The sequence below is a fragment of the Amphibalanus amphitrite genome, unplaced genomic scaffold (assembly GCF_019059575.1).
Source record: "Amphibalanus amphitrite isolate SeventyFive unplaced genomic scaffold, NRLGWU_Aamphi_draft 000052F_arrow, whole genome shotgun sequence".
In the NCBI taxonomy this organism is placed as follows: domain Eukaryota; kingdom Metazoa; phylum Arthropoda; class Thecostraca; order Balanomorpha; family Balanidae; genus Amphibalanus; species Amphibalanus amphitrite.
The window spans coordinates 836,882-856,870 of record NW_024881548.1 but is presented as its reverse complement, the minus strand read 5'-3'; the positions used below and the strand labels follow the sequence as shown (position 1 = coordinate 856,870).

Sequence of the window (19,989 nt, the reverse complement as noted above, 5' to 3'; positions counted from 1 at the left end):
GTGATGGAAGTGCAGCTAAAAGCTGGGAACATATGTGTTGATTGTCGTTTGGCATGAATGCATGCTAACTGAGCACTTGCATGCATGGCTCACATGCAACAAAGACTCCTTCCTGAAAAAATAGCTTACTTAAACTTGTGTCAATGTTTTGGAAAAGAACTTTCCATATGCAGGGTACAATCTGGACCACCACAGGGTAAGATGGACCACAGTGGTCCGTCTTGCCCCAAATCTAAATTCTGTCATTATCATGACGTATATGTCAAATAGCCCAACATTGCAAAACCTTGCCTTTCCTAAAGTGTGACTATAACTAAGTTTATAACTTTGTTCTTCACAGTTAAGTGCAAAATAGAAACTAATCATGCAAGAAAGGCGCCGTAATTGAATCACCCGTAGACCTCTTACCTATATTAGATCGGTTTGACGAAAAGCAACATTTTTCTCAATAACTCAAAAGCTATGCATCCTAGCAGCATGAGCTCAAGGTGGCCATTGTTACGAAGGAAGACAAACACAGTGAGTGCATAAAGCAGTAGATACCAGCAGCGGTTCAGCCGGGAGGGCTGGTGGTCCGTCTTGCCCCGCTGGGCCGTCTTACCCCACCTTCCCCTAGTGTGCAATTATACACTCGGTCCTACTTTAACCCTCGCCGGACCTATTGGTTTTCTACATACGCGCCGGCCGAGGGGGGGGGGGGGCGGGTACGAATCCACCCTCACCGTTTCGCCCCTGGTGGAGCTAGCGCGTCGCGGAAAAAAAACGAGCGTGTGCGCCGTTACGAGACGCATAGATTGGTATCCTATTTTAAGGTCCTAGGTCAACTGGTGACCTCTGAGGTCAGGTCAAGTACCCCAAGGTACGGTTCAGTTTTTGGTGAATAACTTCGCAAAAATGACCACAGAGCCGCAATTTTGGCAGGATCGTGTTTGCCTCGCTCAGACGCGTCGAATGATACACTTTTTGTTTGGGTCAGGTCAACTTAGGGTGTTGACCTCAGGTCACGGTCAGATCAGCGCCCCCAGGTCACGAAGCTGGTCGAAAGAGGTCATGTCGCATATCATTCGATTCTGCAGGTCTACCTGAGTCCATTGGTGGCTTTCCCGACTCGCTAGCTCAATTTGATCGGGAGTTATTGACGAAAAACTAATATGACCTTGATGACGTCATAAATGACGTCGCGCAAGGTCAACATTGCAAAAGTGACGCATCTTACCTTGCAATGAGTGCATCAAATTACGATTATGTGTGCTTGAGAGAGTTGAGATTGTTCCCGGCGCCAGAATAGCAGTTCTTAGTTTTCCCCGTTGACTTATAATGGTGAGGTCACGAAAATGACCAGTCTTCATATGACCTTTAGGAAAATCCGAGATATACAAGTTGTGAGGCTCGTAATGGATACTAGATCCTGCAAGTTTCATTTCCCTGTGACAGCTACTCTGGCAGTGAGGGCGTTGTGAAGTTGCGACATTTGAAGACCGTGCAGAGGTTCACTTATGACGTCAGGTCAGTGACCTGACCTGACCCGATAATGCGGTTGGTGTCGAAAGATCGGGCTTGAATCAAAGGTCAGGTATGCCAAGTTTCAGCTCTCTATCGCCAGCGTGTTCGGAGCTATCGCGAAAAAACCTATGAGTGGGGCGGCACCCGCCGCCCCCCCCCCCCCCCCGCCCGGCGAGGGTTAAATCATTAAATCACGGTCCACGAACTATGACCGTGAGGAGAGATGTCATGAGTCGCGACCTTTGGTCTACGTTTGTCTTCGCTGAAGCGTTGCGTGTTTTCCTAAGAAAATATTGCGCTTTACATCGCGCATAGTGAGCCAACAGTCAACATAGGGGCATTCCAGGACAAAACGACCAATTTTTTTAAAAAATGACACCCTCATATTTTTAAAAATTCTGAAACTTTGTGTATAGGGTAATCTGACACGCTGGAGACGGCTCTGCCAATATTAGACCTCTCCGACTAAAGGTCACAGAGTTATAGCCTCCGGCATTTTGGAGAGGTCACCCTAAAGACCAATCTTTGAGGGCATATATCTCAAAGAAAAAATATTTTATATATGAAAAATATGTACCGATGGACTCAAAATTGATCAAAAAAGACTTTGGCTATCTCGAATTTTTTTTTGAAAATTTTCAAAATTTTTGATTTTGTGACCAATTTTTTAAAGACCTGGCTCGACCTTTTCCTCATCGAAATTGTACTTTTCGTCTATAGACAAAATGTTTTTTGATCAATTTTCTTTCGATAGAAAAAATAAAAAAAAATGGGTTCTGCCTTTAAAATATATTTTTCGCCACACATAGATGGCGCTGCTGACGCTGTTTTCCTATATTATTACGGAATTTAGATGATAAGCTACAGTTCATGACAGATACGTGTTTTCTAACAACAAATAAGACACTGTGACCCTTTTGAGTGGCTATTTAACCCGCGCACCGACGGGGGTCTGCGCCAACTTCGTACCGACGGGGGGGGGGGGGGGGGCGGATGACCGCCCCCCCCCCTGAGATCTCGAGAACGAAGCAAGATAGCGACAAGCGGTAAAGGGCATGGGATACGCACGGACAAGGTCTACAATTTTTACCAAGGTCATTTTCAGGTCAGGTCAAAGATGACGTCACAGAGGTCAAAAAAGTCAAAATGACGGCGCTAGATATGGAGTTTTTCTCGAATAACTTTCGAACTAATCAAGATAGGAACAAACTAAGGGCATCATCGTGATCCTCTCGTCAATCCGCATCGAATGATATATGTATATGTTGACCTCGAAAGGTCAAGGTCAAAGGTTGACCTCAGGTCACGTGACCTCGAGGTCATCATGTATATCATTCGATGCGCCTTGACGAGCTGAACACAATGAGACCATCCGCGCGGCTGTATCTTGTTCCTGTACGGAGTTATTGGCAAAAAACCTTTGGTGACCTTTGATGACGTCACATGACCTTACAGCTGCCCAACAGCAAAACAGACCTCAAGGTAGTGAAGGTTGATCGTATATGAATTCATGTATGGTTTATGGGGCCATTCCGACTCGTTTTAGTGGTAAAAACAGGGAGTTGATTTTTCCCCCATTGACTTATAATGGGGAGGTCGAGAAATTGACCTGACCTTAGGTCATCGATATCAAAATTCCGAGATCTACAAATTGTAGCTACTAATGACCTTATAACACCCTGCGACTTTCAAAGGCCTCCGACATCTACTGTAGCTCTGGCACGGTGACAAAGTTGCAAAAAAGTGACTTGAGGTTGGGTCATTCAAAGTGACCTGGTGACCTGACCTTAAAAGTTAGGAGGTTCAAACTTGCACACCATGTGTAAAATTGATGACAGAATAGTCGTACCAAATTTCGCGGCGCTACGCGCCGCGGTTTTTCTGCTATCTGCGAAAAACTTCAGGGGGGGGGGCTGATATCCGCCCCCCCCCCCGTCGGTGCGCGGATTTATGTGTTTTCATCAGGAAAAAAACTGAACCCTTGAAAGGGGGAGGGGTCAAAATGACCCCTCTGTTTTTATTTCGCCAATATCTCGCGTGTTAACCGGTCGATTCCCATGAAAGTTTCAATTGGTATCATGGCCTGAACGTCGAAAGGGTCGTTTTTCCCTCCTCGCGTTGGCGAGGTAGTAAGCAGGCCATGCACTGGCGAGGGTCAAAAGCTCTATAATGTCACTAAATCACTGAATAGATAATCGGCGAAGTTTCGAGTACAAAAACTGACGGTCGTTTCCCAGGAATGTATTTCACAGATGAAATACATTCCTGCAGGCAGTTTTACACTATCGACGTAGCGTAGCTTTAGCGCCGGCTTTTGAGCATAGGGTCGTAGCGTAGCGTAGCTTAGCGTAGCGTGGAAAGCTTATAGCGTAGTGTGGAAAATCTCACGCTGCAAATGTTGATATTGCATACAATAACCACGCAAGTAACATTAAATACGCAAAACAAGCATAAGAAGTAATTTTGTCCCCTCAACCTCCCACCCCCCACTGTCAAGGGTTCAGTTTTCCCTGCTGAAAAACCTCTTAATTACTCTTCATTAGGTCACAGTGACTCAGCTGTTGTTGGGAAATACACTTCGATCATCATCTGCATCTTATTATCTCAATTGAGTAATAATTCAGGAAAAACAGCGTCAGCAGCGCCATCTATGTGTGGCGAAAAATATATTTTAAAGGCAGAACCCATTTTTTTTATTTTTTCTATCGAAAGAAAATTGATCAAGAAACATTTTGTCTATAGACGAAAAGTACAATTTCGATGAGGAAAAGGTCGAGCCAGGTCTTTGAAAAATTGGTCACAAAATCAAAAATTTTGAAAAATTTTCCAAAAAAAATTCGAGATAGCCAAAATCTTTTTTGATCAATTTTGAGTCCATCGGTACATATTTTTCATATATAAAATATTTTTTCTTTGAGATATATGCCCTCAAAGATTGGTCTTTAGGGTGACCTCTCCAAAATGCCGGAGGCTATAACTCTGTGACCTTTAGTCGGAGAGGTCTAATATTGGCAGAGCCGTCTCCAGCGTGTCATATTACCCTATTCACAAAGTTTCAGAATTTTTAAAAATATGAGGGTGTTCGGCTGTGGTTGAGCTGTCCTGGAATGCCCCCATATTGAAAAATCAATTGTATGCAATGCAAACAATGAATGCGAGCGCAAATAAGAAAGAGTTTGAGAGTAGGCACTCTATTGAAAACCAATGAGCTTACAAAGTCCTTATGACCGTGCAGTCGGCGCGTAGCGGAACGGCCGCCTCCCTCAGCCCACGCGGCCGGGTATGTACCAAAGCCACCCAATTCAGTCACATGCGGCAACAGAGCCGTGGTGCGGAGGACGCTGCGCGAAGTGCGTCAACGCGCTCCGACCTAATAAGAGCCGCTGTCGTAGGCACGCCCGTGCTGGCGGCGATTGCGGCCCATATTGGCTCTGGCCGCTGATGGGGGCCCAGTCGGGTCATCATACAGCCGTATGGGGGCCACGTCCGGCGACAAACGAGCTCCGTCTCCCGGCCCAACGACCTACTCGGCCGCCGCTCTCCGACGTTTGCGTCCGAGGTGTTTTCCTGCAAATGCAGTCTCTGTTCCCTGGGGCGATAGATGGTCAGTATATCTTGCTAGCTATAGGGCATCACTTACAATAAAGAGATTTGAACACCATTAGTCGCGGGCGTTGTCCTGAACTAACGTGTTTTAAAGGGACCCTCCCACCTTCAAAAAAGTTAATGAATTGGCACGAAAGTGATGTCGCTCGGTTCAGAAAGAGCGAAAACGAATATCTACCAAATTTCATCGAAAAATATTCACCGGTTTTCAAGATATTAGACTTTTACTTTTGTTTACTTTTTGGGATCTCCGCTGTTCCTAGCGACTTTATTTGAAAGTGCGGCATTTGTTGCGCGCAAAGCAGCATATACCACCGCGTGCTACCAAACGTTTTAGTAAAAGATTTAAAAATCGTTAGATCTCCGCTGACGTCACAAATTCTAAGGGGGCATACCAATGCAATAGCCCCTTAGAATCCGAAAACTGCAAGTTTGAAATTCCATATCTCCGAATTAAAGCATTTGTCGATGTTGTGAGTGCCCAAACCGGTATTTGCAGGCCATGGCCACCAATTTGGCTATCTCAACTCAAAACTAATGTTAAGGTGGGAGTGTCCCTTTAAAAGGCCACTTCTTTTAGGCTCAAGAGAACTCCAACAACCCAATTTCATTGAAGTGCAGCACTATACAACACCATCGTACTTAATCAGCATAGAAAGCATTTCGTGATATATCAGAAGCGGATGATATCACCTGGATATACGAGCATAGCTATTAGCTATGTAGTTCTAGTCCAAAATATGTTAGCTGGTACGCACAAACAAGAATAAAAATGCGCTCCACATAAACAGAACACAATTTTCATTATAGCATCGTTCAACAAAACGCGTGCACTATATGAAGTAGGTAGTAAGCAGCAGAAATTATAATTATAAATGACAGATAGTCAGATGAATCGTAGCCAAATGTTCCGTTACAAATTAGGATAAGCTCATGTTTATTTCGCCGTCATGCCTAGAAGGTATATTTTTCCACCAATTCAAATTCAGCTTCGTCTTTCATTTGTGAGGCATTAGAGATGACGTGTAAGTGATAGCCAGGCTAAGAATATGTTTTTGAACTGCGTTTCTCTGCAAAAACAAGCCATCAACCATCTTTAACGAATGGCGTGGCTTAGTGAACCCGACGATAAATCTATTGACCCGGATAATTTAGACTACATAGATAAATTAGACCGGATAATTTAGCGTTTGTTCGTGTGTTCTTTCCTGAGAACACACACTGGGACTATTTGAAATGAGAACACACCTGGGAAATTATTTTTTATCCTTATTTCGTTGCTAGAAAATATCGCAATATACACAATAACGCAACAACCAAATTTCACTACTGTTGTTTTATCTGTTTTTTTTTTTTGTATCCAGCATAAGATTTGTATATGCATCCTTATGCAAAACATTGTAAATCATTCAGCCACTAACTATACACGTTTATTTTTTTACAGTTTAACGGTACGTCTGCATTTGTCAGCGAGTGCCATCCAAGTTCGACTCTCCTGCGGCAAGTTCGTGAGGTGAACGCTCCGGCCCGGTTCAGAAGTATCGTTCGTCGCCACCACACTGCGACCTCACTGACCTCACAGCGCTTATTCGTAATCGTCGCCAACGCTCAGAGTTTCCCCCGCCTACACTCTGAGTACCTGCTGAATCAGCTGTGCACAGTTGGGCTGATAACCTTTCTGCTGCCCGACGGACTAGTGCAGGGATTGACAGACCTGACCATCTGCAAGTCGGTGGTCGCCCCGTGGGACTCTTTTTAGCAGCGCCGTGGTGATGTGGTCTCGGTGAGAGTGACTCCGGTGACGAGGAAGTGAGGAGTCGTCATCGTAATGACGTCTGAGCCGGCGACAAACGAGACTCTCTCGCACTGCGACCCGTGCACCGAGCGATGCACGCGGACCGCCAGTCTCTCCGAGTTCCTCCTGCGCGGCGTGCTGCTCAACTCTGTGAACCTGGTCGGTCTGGTGTGCAACAGCACGTCCGTGTACATCCTGTCGCGTCCGCCGATGCGCTCATCTACCAGTTGCTGTCTGATCGGACTGGCAGTTTACGACATGCTGCTTCTGGCCAGCTCTGTTTTCATCTGGGGTGTGCCGGCTATCACCGGGTACACAGGCTACTGGAGGTCGCTCACCGAGGGAGCCATCCCGGCGGCCACGCCCTGGCTTTTTCCGCTGGCCAACATCGCTCACACGGGTAGCACGTATGTGACGGTGGCTGTCACCGTGGAGCGTTATGTGGCAGTGTGTCATCCACTCCGGTCACGCAGTGTCTGTACGTACGGCCGCGCCAGGCTCTATATGCTGATCATCAGCGCGCTGGTGGTGCTCTACAACGTGCCCCGTTTCCTGGAGGCGGAGCTGCGGCCGCTGCCGGCACAGGACGGCGCTCCGGACGGGTACACCGTGTGTGCCAGCGCGCTGCGTGCCCACCCAGTCTACATCGCCGTGTACGTGGTGTGGCTGTACCTGCTGGTCATGTACTGCCTGCCCTTCGGCACCCTGCTCGTGCTCAACACGCTCATCTACCGCCACGTGCAGGTGGCCAACCGGACGCGCCAGCTGCTCAGCCGCCAGCAGCAGCGCGAGATCGGCCTGGCCACGCTGCTCTTCGCCATCGTGCTGCTCTTCCTGACGTGCAACAGCCTGGCGTTCGTCATCAACATCATCGAGCTGGCTCGGAGCACCAGCAGCTTCGATCTGGACGGGGCTACCCTCGCTGTACTCACAGACGTCAGCACCCTGCTGGTTAACATCAGCTCGGCCAGCAACTTCTTCCTCTACTGCATCTTTGGACGCAAGTTCCGCCGCCTGTTCCTGCGCATCTTCTGTGGCGCGGTGCGGCGTAAAATTCGTCAGTGGCGCGCCGCGAACGGCGAGCTGACGACGACGGCGGCCGAGGGCACTGCAGCGGGTGTGGAGGTGCTGCTGCCAATGGCCCAGAGAAACAGCCGTGTCACGGCTGTGACGCGGACAGGTGAAGCAGACGGTGCCGTGACCATGGCCGCGGCCGGGCCGCACAGGGTAATGCGTAACGGACAACGCTGAGTGTCGCCCCACCGCGCACCCCTACCCCTCCCAGAGTGAATTGTTGTGGTGGTGGCATGGATTGAAGAGACATCGCAATTATGTGGACTTAGAGATAGATGTCTGGTGTTGGCGCAACACAGATTGGCCTTTTGTTCTTCATGTTCCTCGTTCTGTCGCGCCGGTCCTAGCTCAGATGGCTCAGCGAGAAGTGTGTTTATATTTTCTGTGTAGATGCTTTCTGTGTGCGATATGTTACCCTGTTAGAAATATGTGGTCGTAGATTGGATTTCATTAGATAAGTTCACGGCTCTGGTGCCGAGCTCCGGATCATGGGCAAGCAATTTTCGCAACGAATGGAGCGTCGATGTGCCAGAGTGCACCAGTAGCTAAATACAGCAGTGTTCGTTTGGTACTGAACTGCCTGGCCCGTGAGATAATTAGCAACGAGCATGTTTCCATAAACGTAGCTCATCCATTGAATTTTGACACAATGTATTAATGCTGAGAAGTTAACAAGTCATATTTTGGTACGCATTTTCCTCAACTATTGCGCCAGTTTCCTAATGTTAGGAATATTTTGTCATTGGTGTGGCGGTGATAGCTGTGATGATGTTTGCTGCTTCCTGTGCTTTCTAGTATAATTTCGCAATGGCGAGGCGCTCAATGTATACCTATTTATTGACGTAAGCATGTGGTGTGGGTGGGACCATTTCAAATGTCTCCCGAGAGCTCAATGTATCGTGGCACCCAAATGCACTTTTGAATACTTCAGTGAGTTTTAAGTGTTCAACTGGTTACGGTCTCATAACTTTTACAGACATTGGCAGCTAACGGATCCACTCTCAGCAGCATTTGGATGTTGTTCAGCAAATTCAACAACAGACGTCAACGTCCACGTAGACATGTGGATGATTCATGAATGGACTACCAGAAATATATATTTATCATCATCACTTGATGTTACGTGCTTTGGTGAATTGAACGGATAAAACATCATTTAGCCTTGATATCATTTACAGCCTTTATCTAACGTCACTTGCATTTTAATATCTTGGGTACTAGGTTTGAAAGAAAAGGAAGCCTCTGCTTCTCAAGTAAGTGACTTTCTTGCACTCTTTTCCGGTGCCAAGCGTCAGGCTGTCAGTCGTACGTTGTTGCCGTCGTTCGCCGTTATTGCCCTCCTCCTGGTTACCAACGACAGAACGACAGAACACGTCCAACCCAATACCGTATATAGGAGGAGCTGACTGGACAGCAGGGCCAGCCAGCTGCGTCAAAGACGCCTCCCATACGGTGTCCACGGTAATATAGGGAACGGGGGTGGACCACGCAGAGGCCTAACTAAATTAATTACCTCGTTGGCGGCATTATAATAAGTGTATTCGTTGACAGAATGGGGAAATAGATTAAGACAATAATTGGCATATTTTCATACACTTGCCACATACACCACTGTTTTGCATCCGTCTCATCCCTGTGTCAATATAGTCAAGCCTGGTTGCGCTGTTTTGCAACTATTTGCTTTTTTCTTATTCAGGCATAGGAAAACTCAGCCATTTCCGAATGTTGAATAAGCCGTCGCAGGTACCGTATCCCTGCTAAGCAGCCGCTATTGTGCAGCATTGCGACCCACCATCCGACTTCATTCGCCGCATCCGGTCGCAGATGGAAAGTCAGCATATCCGTAAATAGATGGTGGCACCGAGTCCTTCGGGGGCCGACGCTGCTCTGCCCTCACTGACTGCATGCCCACACATGGGTGACGAGAATATATGGACCGATGAGCGCGCACCTTTACCATTAAACAATGCACTCAAGGCACAAGTCATGCTAAGCATAAAGTTAATTAAGCCGCGCACCGACGGGGGGGCGTGTAACCGCCCCCCCCCCCCCCCCTGAGGTTTTCGTGAATAGTGGGAAAACCGCGGCGGGCGTAGCGCCACGACATTTGGTATGACTTTTCGCTCATCAATTTTACACATGGTGTGCAGGTTTGAACCTCCTACCTTTCAAGGCCAGATCACCAGGTCACTTCGAATGACCCTACCTCAAATAACTTTTTGCAACTTTGTCATCGTGTCAGAGCTACAGTAGATGACGGATGCCTTTGAAAGTCGTGGATGTAATGAGATCATTGATAGCTACAATTGTTATATCTCGGAATTTTGATATCGATGACCTAAGGTCAGGTCAATTTCTTGACCTTCCCATTATAAGTCAATGGGGGGAACAATCAACCACCTGTTTTTTTTCTCACTAAAATGCGTCGAAATGGCCCAATATTCCTCGCCCGCACATGCCATTTTCCCATCCTGAACGCACATGGGGTGAAGCTTTTACCAAAAAAAAAACACTTCACGAAAAGTAAATTGAGCTTGCCTAAAACGCAATTATTTTAGATTACATATTTTCGAGAATGAATTGTATGCAACATGTATGCTCACGTAGTTTATATCATTGCATACTGTTTGCTTTGTGCACATGGCTTTGCCGCATTCTTTGATTAAGTGCTGAATTAATACTGTTCAGAAGCCGGCGGTCAAGCTCAAGACTTTCTCGAGTGTAACTTAATTATTTAGAAAAAAAACTTTAATCCCGACTGGTCAAGCTAGTGCGTATCAGAACAATGGCGTTGGGTCATTCGAGGAATCACTCATTTCCGGTGCTGGAGATGCTTCTTCCTGTATCTAATGCAATCTTCTTTGTCGTTTCTTTTTTTTTTTGCTGCAGTTTTTTACATCATGATGAGCATTATGCCTTTTCAGTATGTAGGTATATCGTTGAGTTTTGCTTTCATTTACGTCAGTGGCCTCGAGCACCTCATCTGTCATTCTCTTGAACATAGCATATTGAATCTCGCAACCCTCTCCTATCACCCTGAGGCTATATATAGCTTCGTTATTTGCTATTACTTGATAACGAGAAATGTTTCAATTTTTTGCGATACAAAAATGTTTAATGATTTTTTTCTATTTGTATCTAATAAAAAGGTAACGGCATTAGATTCTACTCATCATTTCTTCGAATGCGGGATCGATGAGCAGCACGTTAACCCGCGACCTGGGGGGCTTCTCCTTGCCCCCCCCCCCCCCCCCCCCACCTCTAGACTTCAATATATCTCCAGAACCGAAGCACCGATCGTCACCAAAGTTTCAGTACCCTCCCGGGCATCAATTTTACACATTGTGACCAAAATTTTACAAATGCTATGATAGGTTGGCCTCAAATGACGTCAGAGTGACGTCAGTGACTTACCAGGAAGGAAGTGACCAGGAAGTGACTTAAACCGTTCCTGATGGTTTTATAACCAACACCATTGAATTAGAAATGAAAATTGGTGATAGGACATGCATCGCCCAGCCCTAGCAAAATTGGGTTCATGTGCTGAGCTGCTGACCGTTGGTGACCTGCTCTGTGACCTGGCCTGGTATTATCAGTGACCGCAACAAAGTACTTATAGGCAACTGACGCCCTAGCGCTGATTTTCGATAAAATGCGTTTTACTCGATGTTATAGCGCATTCCCTAGAAGCCCCGTGAACGGTAAAATATTTATCTTTGATCTGACCTGTGACGTCATCGGTGACCCCTAGGTCAATGAAATTGGAGTTCCCTTGACAAAGTTGACAGGACTATCGAACGCCGTTTCAATTTTGCGGATCCGTCCAGCAGTTTCGAAGATACGTGGGGGGGGGGGGCAAAAATAGCCCCCCCTCCACCATCTCGGGTTATAAACAGACCCCACCAGGGCGCGGGTTAACGTTAGCACATCGTGACACAGAGGCTGGGAGTGAGCACGTGACCTGCCACTCGACGACTGACAGGCATGAATCGTGAGTACCACGAGCTCTCGTAATGCCTGAGCTAATTAGTTTACACTAATGCGAGTAGTTTCTAAGAATTAATCGGCTTCTTCGTTAAGAGTTGGTCGAATGCTAATTTACTCATCTAATGAACAGAAGTTCGGTTCACTGTGTCGGCTTCTTGTGAAAAGCTGTTTGAAAGTACCTACTGACTCAGCCGATATTATCACCGTCAGAGAACGCTAACCTACACTGACCCCGAGCTGCTGGCGGGATTTGTGTAGGTACGCTGCGTGGTCAGCAGCGATAGCCAAGCACATTGACAAATAGGTCGAAACGCTGGTGAGCTCGACAACAATCAACAGCATTTAACTATCTGCAGTGTGAACCGAACACACGAAGTATAGCTGGGCTGCAGGTTACATGTTGACACTGCCCTATTGCTCTCGCCAAAATCTAAGGAAGGGATATCGTTGACCTGTACAAAGCTGCACAGCCTACAACACGACCTGCCCGAAACCATAATGAATGCATGATAACGGGTGTCTACTAATTAATGAGAAAAAGTTTAAAGGCTTATATCTCGTGTATTTTGTAACTTAGATAATCGAAAATTCTCATGCTTATGCATCCTTCTATTGGTTATCAAATACCTTCAGCGCAGCGCACTGATCACACCATGTTTCACGTCACGCCGCACGCGCCACCCGACCCCCGTGGTCGAACGTCGCGGCACCTCCACGTCAAACGAGACCGATAATTCCCGCCTTCCCGTCTTCAGATGTCGGTCCAAAGCTACAGTCTTGTCCCCTGGATATATTTCTTTCTTGACAAAGCCTCACAAGATTCAATCGGCCACAGCTGCGACACGCAGGGTGGATTGTCTTCTCGATCTTTCATGGGTACGCCGACCCCCTCCAACATTGCGATGGTTTTAATTGCATAATGGACGAAAACTAGGTCAAATCAGAGTGCATAGTTGCCATTTGGGTAGTATTCGTCTTTTTTACCTTGGTGCCCTAAAAGATAAGAAATCAACGCGTTTATTTGCCGTCCCTCGCACTCCAGAACATCCTCCCAATGATAACTCATTTTGGACACATGACTGGCAGCACCTCCCCTTCCGGAGAGGCCGTTTAGCCGCATCAGTAAGCTGGAAACCGGTAAGGAGACGTGTCCACAGGTTGCAGTTGTATCCCCCCTCACTGTATCATACAAACTGGCAATATATGACATATCTGTTCCTGGGTAAGTCAAACAGCTCTCGTCACCCATTATCATATCAATGCGTTCTCACCAGTTGACAGCTTGTCCCTGATTAGCCGACGCAAACGCTGTTATTCTCTGCGTTGCTGCGCTTGAGTGACCTCAGGTGCCTGTATGCACCTCCGGTACTCAATTGCACATTTTCTACAGCAAAAATTACGACATAATAGTGGCAAATATAGTGGCGTCACACCAGCAGGCACATTGACACCCCTCACCTTGCCCTTCGCACCCCATCGAAGGGGACCTTGTTTCTGTAGCGAAACTCGCAGAGTTGCAGCCACTTCAAACCTTTTCCAGCATGCTGAACGTTTCCTCTTATCTCAAATATTATAAGCATGCTATTGGCACCTGGCTAAAAACCTTTAACTTGCACTTGGAGAGCCATAAGTGCCATTTCCGTTGTAGAAAGGTAATTTTTCTTAAAATTGGCGAAGATTGCTTAGAACCGTTGTTTGCTTAACGTTCTCATGGCGACTGACCATGGTATTTAAAGTTTTCGTTTTGCGTGATTGACATTCGCAACAGACATGTCTTTCAGCATGTGAGATATGCAGATTATGTATTACCTTTAAAGGTTCGTATTTACTACCTGAACTTTTTCTCATTAATTAGTAGACACCCGTTAGCTACTGAGTGCAGAGGCGGATCCAGCTCAGAGTTTTTTTTTTGGGGGGGGGCAACCATAACAATTTATCGATTCTTACCATGCATCGTCCATGGCGTAATGTTAAAATTATGCCGTTTTTTGGGGGAGGGCAAATGCCCATTTTGCCCCCCCTGGATCCGCCACTCTGAGTGAGACAGCTATAAGACTGATGAAACGAATCTGCCATCCGCATGCCATCCGCATCCGCATGCTGGATCCTCAGATTGCAATACCTACATATATGTCCACTGGAGTATGTATTGTGCCTAAAACGCATCCACAGGGACTATTCATACCGACCCGGACAAACCTTTCCCTAAATAACAGCACGCGTCCGTGTTTGCCTTGGTATTTGTTAGTACATAGAACGTTCTTCATGGATCAGAGCATGAAAGGTGCCACTTTCAATCCCGAAGATAAAGTGATACGCTGCTTCTAAAAAAAAAGAAGTTGATAATGCCATAACAGAGACGGTATGGTGTTAAAAGTAAGGGAAACGCCGGATTATTACGAGCGAGCGAGCGCAGCGAGCGAAGCGAGTCTTTTCAATATAACGGAAAATTCTCAGTATGAGCGGCCCGGCCCGGCCCGGCCTGTAACGCTTTTGAGAGGCTTATATCTCAGCAACCGCTGGACCAATTGGCCTGCGGTCTTTTTTGCTGGGTAGCCCCATCCCTTCTACCCCGTAATTGACTACTTTTGATACATCTCAGTGACCGTCGTGGCACGTGCCACGTGAAAAGTCAAGGGTGTTCAAGCTGTTTTACAAAAGTAGTGATTTTGAGAGGTTCATATCTCAGCAGCCGCTTGGGCGATTGACTTGCGGTAATTTTTATAGGGTAGCTGCATCCTTTCTACCAAAAATAGGATACTCTCCATGCATGTGGGTCACCCCCAGTGCACGTGCAAAATACAACAATAAGAGGTGTCAAATTTGTTCCCACTTTAATAACTCGGTAATTACTGGGGCGATTTCGCTGAAACTTGGCATACAGGTAGGCACCCACCAGGCAATGCATTCCCATCTGTTGCAGTTAAGGTGCTACTGCACGTGCGCACGTGCAAGGGGCGCTTCCAGATCTCGAGAACGGCTGGGCCGATTGCGCTCAAATTTGGTACACAGTTGGAGACCGGTTAGTAGGGTGCCGTGCAAAAGTCAGTTTGGACCCCGTTTGCACGTGCGCACGTGCAGAATGCCGCTTCCAGATCTCAGGAACGGCTGGGCCGATTGCGTTCAAATTTGGTACACCGCTAGCGACCGGTTAGAAGGGTGCTTTGCGCAAGCCCCTTGGAAGTACCCTCTCGCCCTTCCGCACGTGCAGGGCTCACTATCTCGCTCGCTCGTTCTTCGCCCAAAAGGCGTTTTACTGGTATAGTTAACTGCTGAAAAACATATATCTGTTGCTTATCTCATAGACGTTGCAGAAACTCTCGAAAGGCTAGAAGTGTCTGCTCTGAGCAGCTCTGAGTTAAGCATTACTTCTTGGCGTCATTACACTTTTTCAGTGGAGTAAAGTTTTTCAGTAAACTTACGACCATCAGAATCGTGCCAAACTATATATTCTAGCATCTAGTTTCATTGTTTTCTCTTGTGCTGCATGTGAGAAAAAAGAAATAATTATTTGTATTTACCTTCTTCTGTTTATAATAAAAAAATAGCAGTCACATGTTAGGAATCCTATGTTTCTCTCCAGCGTCTTTAGGTATGCAGGAGCCGCAAAGTTAGTAGGCTATGTTTGGCTATTGGGTTATTTGTTGGTTGTTGTGACTTAATGGTCGTCGTCAAGGTCGTCGGGTCAAGGTCAGGTCAAAGGTCAAATTCAGGGGTTTTGCATGAATCGGCTTACGGACAGCGGAATCGATAGCTGCTGCTCGAAACTCACCAAAAATGACCTCAAAGGCCTAGTGAAGGTACCATGTGCGTATAGGGGTCATACTAAGTACAGGTCAAGGTCAGGTCAGGTCACGAAAGGTCACGGTTTTCACTTTCTGCTACATGGGCGTGCGACACATGTTTTATGGCTTATTTTTCACGCCGAATCCGATGGTAATGGGTATATATGACCCCAAGTCACTGTGCTGGTGATAAGTGTGCATTGAAAGCATAAAAAATCGTTTATACTATACATAACTAAACGAGGTCTAAGAAAAAAAGTCAATTTTTCAACTTTTTATTTTTGACATAAAAATGCACTTTTCTAGACGAGCTTTGTCCCAGGAATCTAGTGGTGCCATTTGTTTTCACATGCGATGTTCAGAAGTGCCTCTAATTCACGAAAATGTTTGTGACGTCACCATGCCCTATGCATGTTGGAGCTATTTTTTACAATTTGGGGGTCAAAAATCAAGATAGAAAGTTGAAATTTGGGGCAACTAATGTTCTAATAGAGCTCTACAAAATATATTCCGGTTTTTTGGAAATTCCCAAAATTTTGGATTTAATTAGCTGTTTTCCAAAAAAATAGTTTTTTGAATTTTTAGGGGTAAAAAACGCATTTTATGGAAAATCCGAGATAGCCATTTTAAAGAACTCGTTGAGATGCGTCTTTTCATGTCCTTCATTTGCAATTTGCTTCAAACTCTGATTTTTGGCGATTTTTAAACATTTACCACTTTTTGACTAAAAACGCCATGTAGTTACATCACTAAAATCGATATATCTCAAATTTTATTGGACATTTTTTCTTAAAAATTGCACAGGAGACGCCAAATTGATGGGGGAGAAGGTATGCCTAGTTTCAAGTAGATAGCGAAAGTGTTCATGAGTTATTCAAGAAAAACGGAGGGGGGGGGGGTCGGATCCGACCCCCCCCCCCCCAGGCGGTCGCGGGTTATGACACCGATTTCACTGAGCCTCTGAAATCGTTTCTGAGTGCTCTATGAAACATTCACTTCCCTCTGCTAGCCTCCAAAGTAATGCGTCGAGATACTACGGTCATATGTGTCGTCGATCTCGCCATAAATTTTGTCGGATGATATCTGACGGCACAGCTGGAAGTTGGCCGCAACTGTCACAAATCCAGGCGGTCAGTGCGCATACATTTCCGCAGTCGCCAAACTTACTTCCTGCTCGAACTGGAATTAGTATCCAGAAACACCATTTATCAATCGATACGCTTTGGCGTATACATTCTGTGCGGTTGAACAACGCTGTCATGTCACGCGATCGGCCCGTCCGGAACACCCGATTTGCGAAAAGGTCAAACGGGTCAAACTGGATACTGGAATGGCAGCTACTAAAGCGAAAGTGCTGGAAAACTTGATATTTGAAGCATCTTTCGTCCCAATGTCGTTTATGCGGTGATGTATTATGACGGTTACTGGCTTACTTCTACACTGAGGTGCTCTATTTTAGTTTATGTTTATATGCTTACATAACCAGTTGATTTTATTGATTACCCACGTCCTGCATGCGTATGAAATTCTTACGCAACGTATCGAAGAAATAAAGACAAATGCCTAGTATATTCAATATTTCTATGAGATACTTTGCCCCGATTGATTCAGGCTGCATGTCTTGAATAATCTGATTGCCCGGAATCCTCGCTAAGAGCTCTCGTCAGAAATTATGATTTTTCTGCAACCCAAACCGAGCTTTACGGGACAGACAATGTAAAACATATGCAATCATGAACAACGCGGTGACCGGCTGTTTTCTGGGCTTCCCAGTGATAAAGCATTGTGTTTTGCATGCATGTAACATCACAAAGTGTTCTTTCACTTATTAGTTTTTCGTACAAGTATCAAGTATGCATGTCTTTTTGACATGAAGTTAATGAATACAGATTTTTCTATAGAAGATGGAAAGTGGGCGCCCAGTAGATAGACGCGCCACTGTATTGGCTGTCGTCTGGCCGTAGATACCCTGCAGTCCCCTGGGCCGTCGTTATCTGCCACCGTATAAATACCACAGCACCAACATCATAACGACTCCCGACTTAATCTCACTTATGTAGCATACGGTGACATATCACGGCGCCAAAAATAGCATCCGTCTGCTGGTGATAAAACAACAGGGCTATAAAAACGGTAAGTGGTGATTAAAGCCTCTTATTGGTCGTTATCCGGAGGCAATTTGAAGAGGACAGTGTGCTGTATCTCGTAGGTACGAGTATATTGACCAATAAAACATACAGCCCCTCCTTTGTTGTGTATTTCTGTAGAAGACGAGAAGTCTTATATTGCACTTCATGGTCATATGAGGTGACATCAAACGTGCTATGTGTGTGTCTGGTCGGCTCCAGGTTGACACAGGGACCCACCGAATATCTAGCTGGATCCGGGAATGTCCTGCAAGGAACCCAGGTAGTCTGTGTCTGTTGTGTGTAGCGCAATGTCCCCGGGGGTGGGCATCGATGCCTGCCTGCTGTTTGTCGAACTGGAGCTCGGGGGACCGAGAGCGCCTTGAGAGAGAGAGAGAGAGAGAGAGAGAGAGAGAGAGAGAGAGAGAGAGAGAGAGAGAGAGAGAGAGAGAGAGAGGGGGGGAGATGTGCACGGAGGCGGCTGAGTTGGGTGCATTGGGTGCAGGCTGGTACGGCAGGACAAAGCGTTACCCGAGCCGACTGAAACGCCAACTACGTTTACAGCGCAGAGAAGGTCATCTGCCTTGTCCCGAAGAAGTTCCGCGGTCTCGCTTCTGCAGGCAGCAGAATAGATTGGCATATTGTAGGCTGTAGTACAGCATCTTGTTTATGGATAGTGTGAAATATCGAAAGGCACACCAGCTATGTTTGAGAGTAGTTACAAGTAGCTGGTGTATTTTTTTTCTGTGATCTCTTTGGTCTCTCTAAAAACACCTGTTTGATGTCGTGTCATTCAATTTTAGAAGTCCCTTTCACTTCTTCCGCTTACATCGTGATGGAACACATACGCCACTATTCAATTGAGATCAAAGTACTTTCGTGCTGCGCTTTTTTTAGAAAGAGCCGACATGAAAAAAAATAGACGGGGTATAGGCATTGTGGTGGCACAAAGCAGCCACGTAAAAGCAGGCCGATCAGCTTTTGAGGCAGGACGAGCTCAACTGGGTGTAGACTGTAGATATATGCAATTTATGATCGATGCATTACATGCATACATGTACCTACCAGAAAATAGACAACATATAATTATGCCAGTCAGTCAGCTCGGCATTTTTCAACTTACCAGTCCCTACTAAAAGTCGTTCCAACATTCCAGGAATTGCATGGGTTAGTAGAGTAATTGCATTTATTTATGCCCTGCAGACGTGTCAATATCTCATGAATGGAGCCTTCATTATTGAACCTGATATTAAAGGAGCCAGTACTTTATCATCCACAGTCACATGTTTGGATTCAGTTACTACTTTCGTATTAAACGCACTAGTTTCGTCAGTCATCACTAACTCCGCTTCGGCATGAGCGATGGCCGATGAATAACTATGCGTGATTTGATCAATTGGCGGTTAATTGCAATCAATCAATTCCAACCTTCCCACTGCACCGTGTCCATTCTGAGCCACCCCTGAATTTAAATTTGAGTGTCAGCACAGCTTTGATAAGCACTCTTCTCCGCATCAATTTGGTTTGAAGCTACATAACTAGCGCAATTCAGGGTCTGGTGAAAATTAGGCGCAAAAAATGACTTCTTCCTTTGCTTTATTTAAAAGTCATTCAAATATCCCCGAAGGCTCTTGAAAAAAAAACAATATTATAGTAAGGTCGTGCGCGCACAAATTCTTCCTGCTAACTGACCGAATGTTAGGCTGACACGATTCACACAAGGCTGACCTTTCATGGATGCTGTTCAAGTCAACATATAGGATGCTGTGTGTCTGTAATACTCGTATGTGACGCAGAGAAGAATGAGTGCTTTTATTTTCCGTTTGTGTGAACAATTGAACATATAGTACATATGGCACCATAAACAAACATCCTCTTTGTTTGCAATAATCATTTGTGTCCTAGTTTTACAATGGCCTTGACCTTGCGACAGTTGTCTTGACACGCGACATTCTGTGGTCATTGTCCTAAGGATCGGCGCCCCGTGTTTCTGTCCTAAGGGTCGGCGCCCCGTGTTTCTGTCCTAAGGGTTGGCGCACCGTGTTTCTGTCCTAAGGGCCGGCGTCCTATAGCCTCTGTGTCGAGTCTTGATCTAACCGTGTTCCTTCCGACT

The 19,989-nt window shown here is 46.0% G+C and overlaps 1 protein-coding gene across 1 annotated transcript; it reads left to right on the top strand.

Moving 5' to 3' along the window:
• The first annotated feature begins 6,810 nt into the window (after positions 1 to 6,810).
• On the top strand, positions 6,811 to 8,155 carry LOC122377864 (FMRFamide receptor-like). Its single transcript, XM_043358379.1, has one exon. The coding sequence runs from the start codon at positions 6,938 to 6,940 to the stop codon at positions 8,153 to 8,155; it is 1,218 nt and encodes a 405-aa protein (XP_043214314.1). The 5' UTR covers positions 6,811 to 6,937.
• The last annotated feature ends 11,834 nt before the right edge of the window (positions 8,156 to 19,989 follow it).

Coding starts and splice junctions, on each gene's coding strand:
- LOC122377864 (XM_043358379.1), top strand. CDS start 6,938: ATGACGTCTGAGCCGGCGACAAACGAGACTCTCTCGCACTGCGACCCG.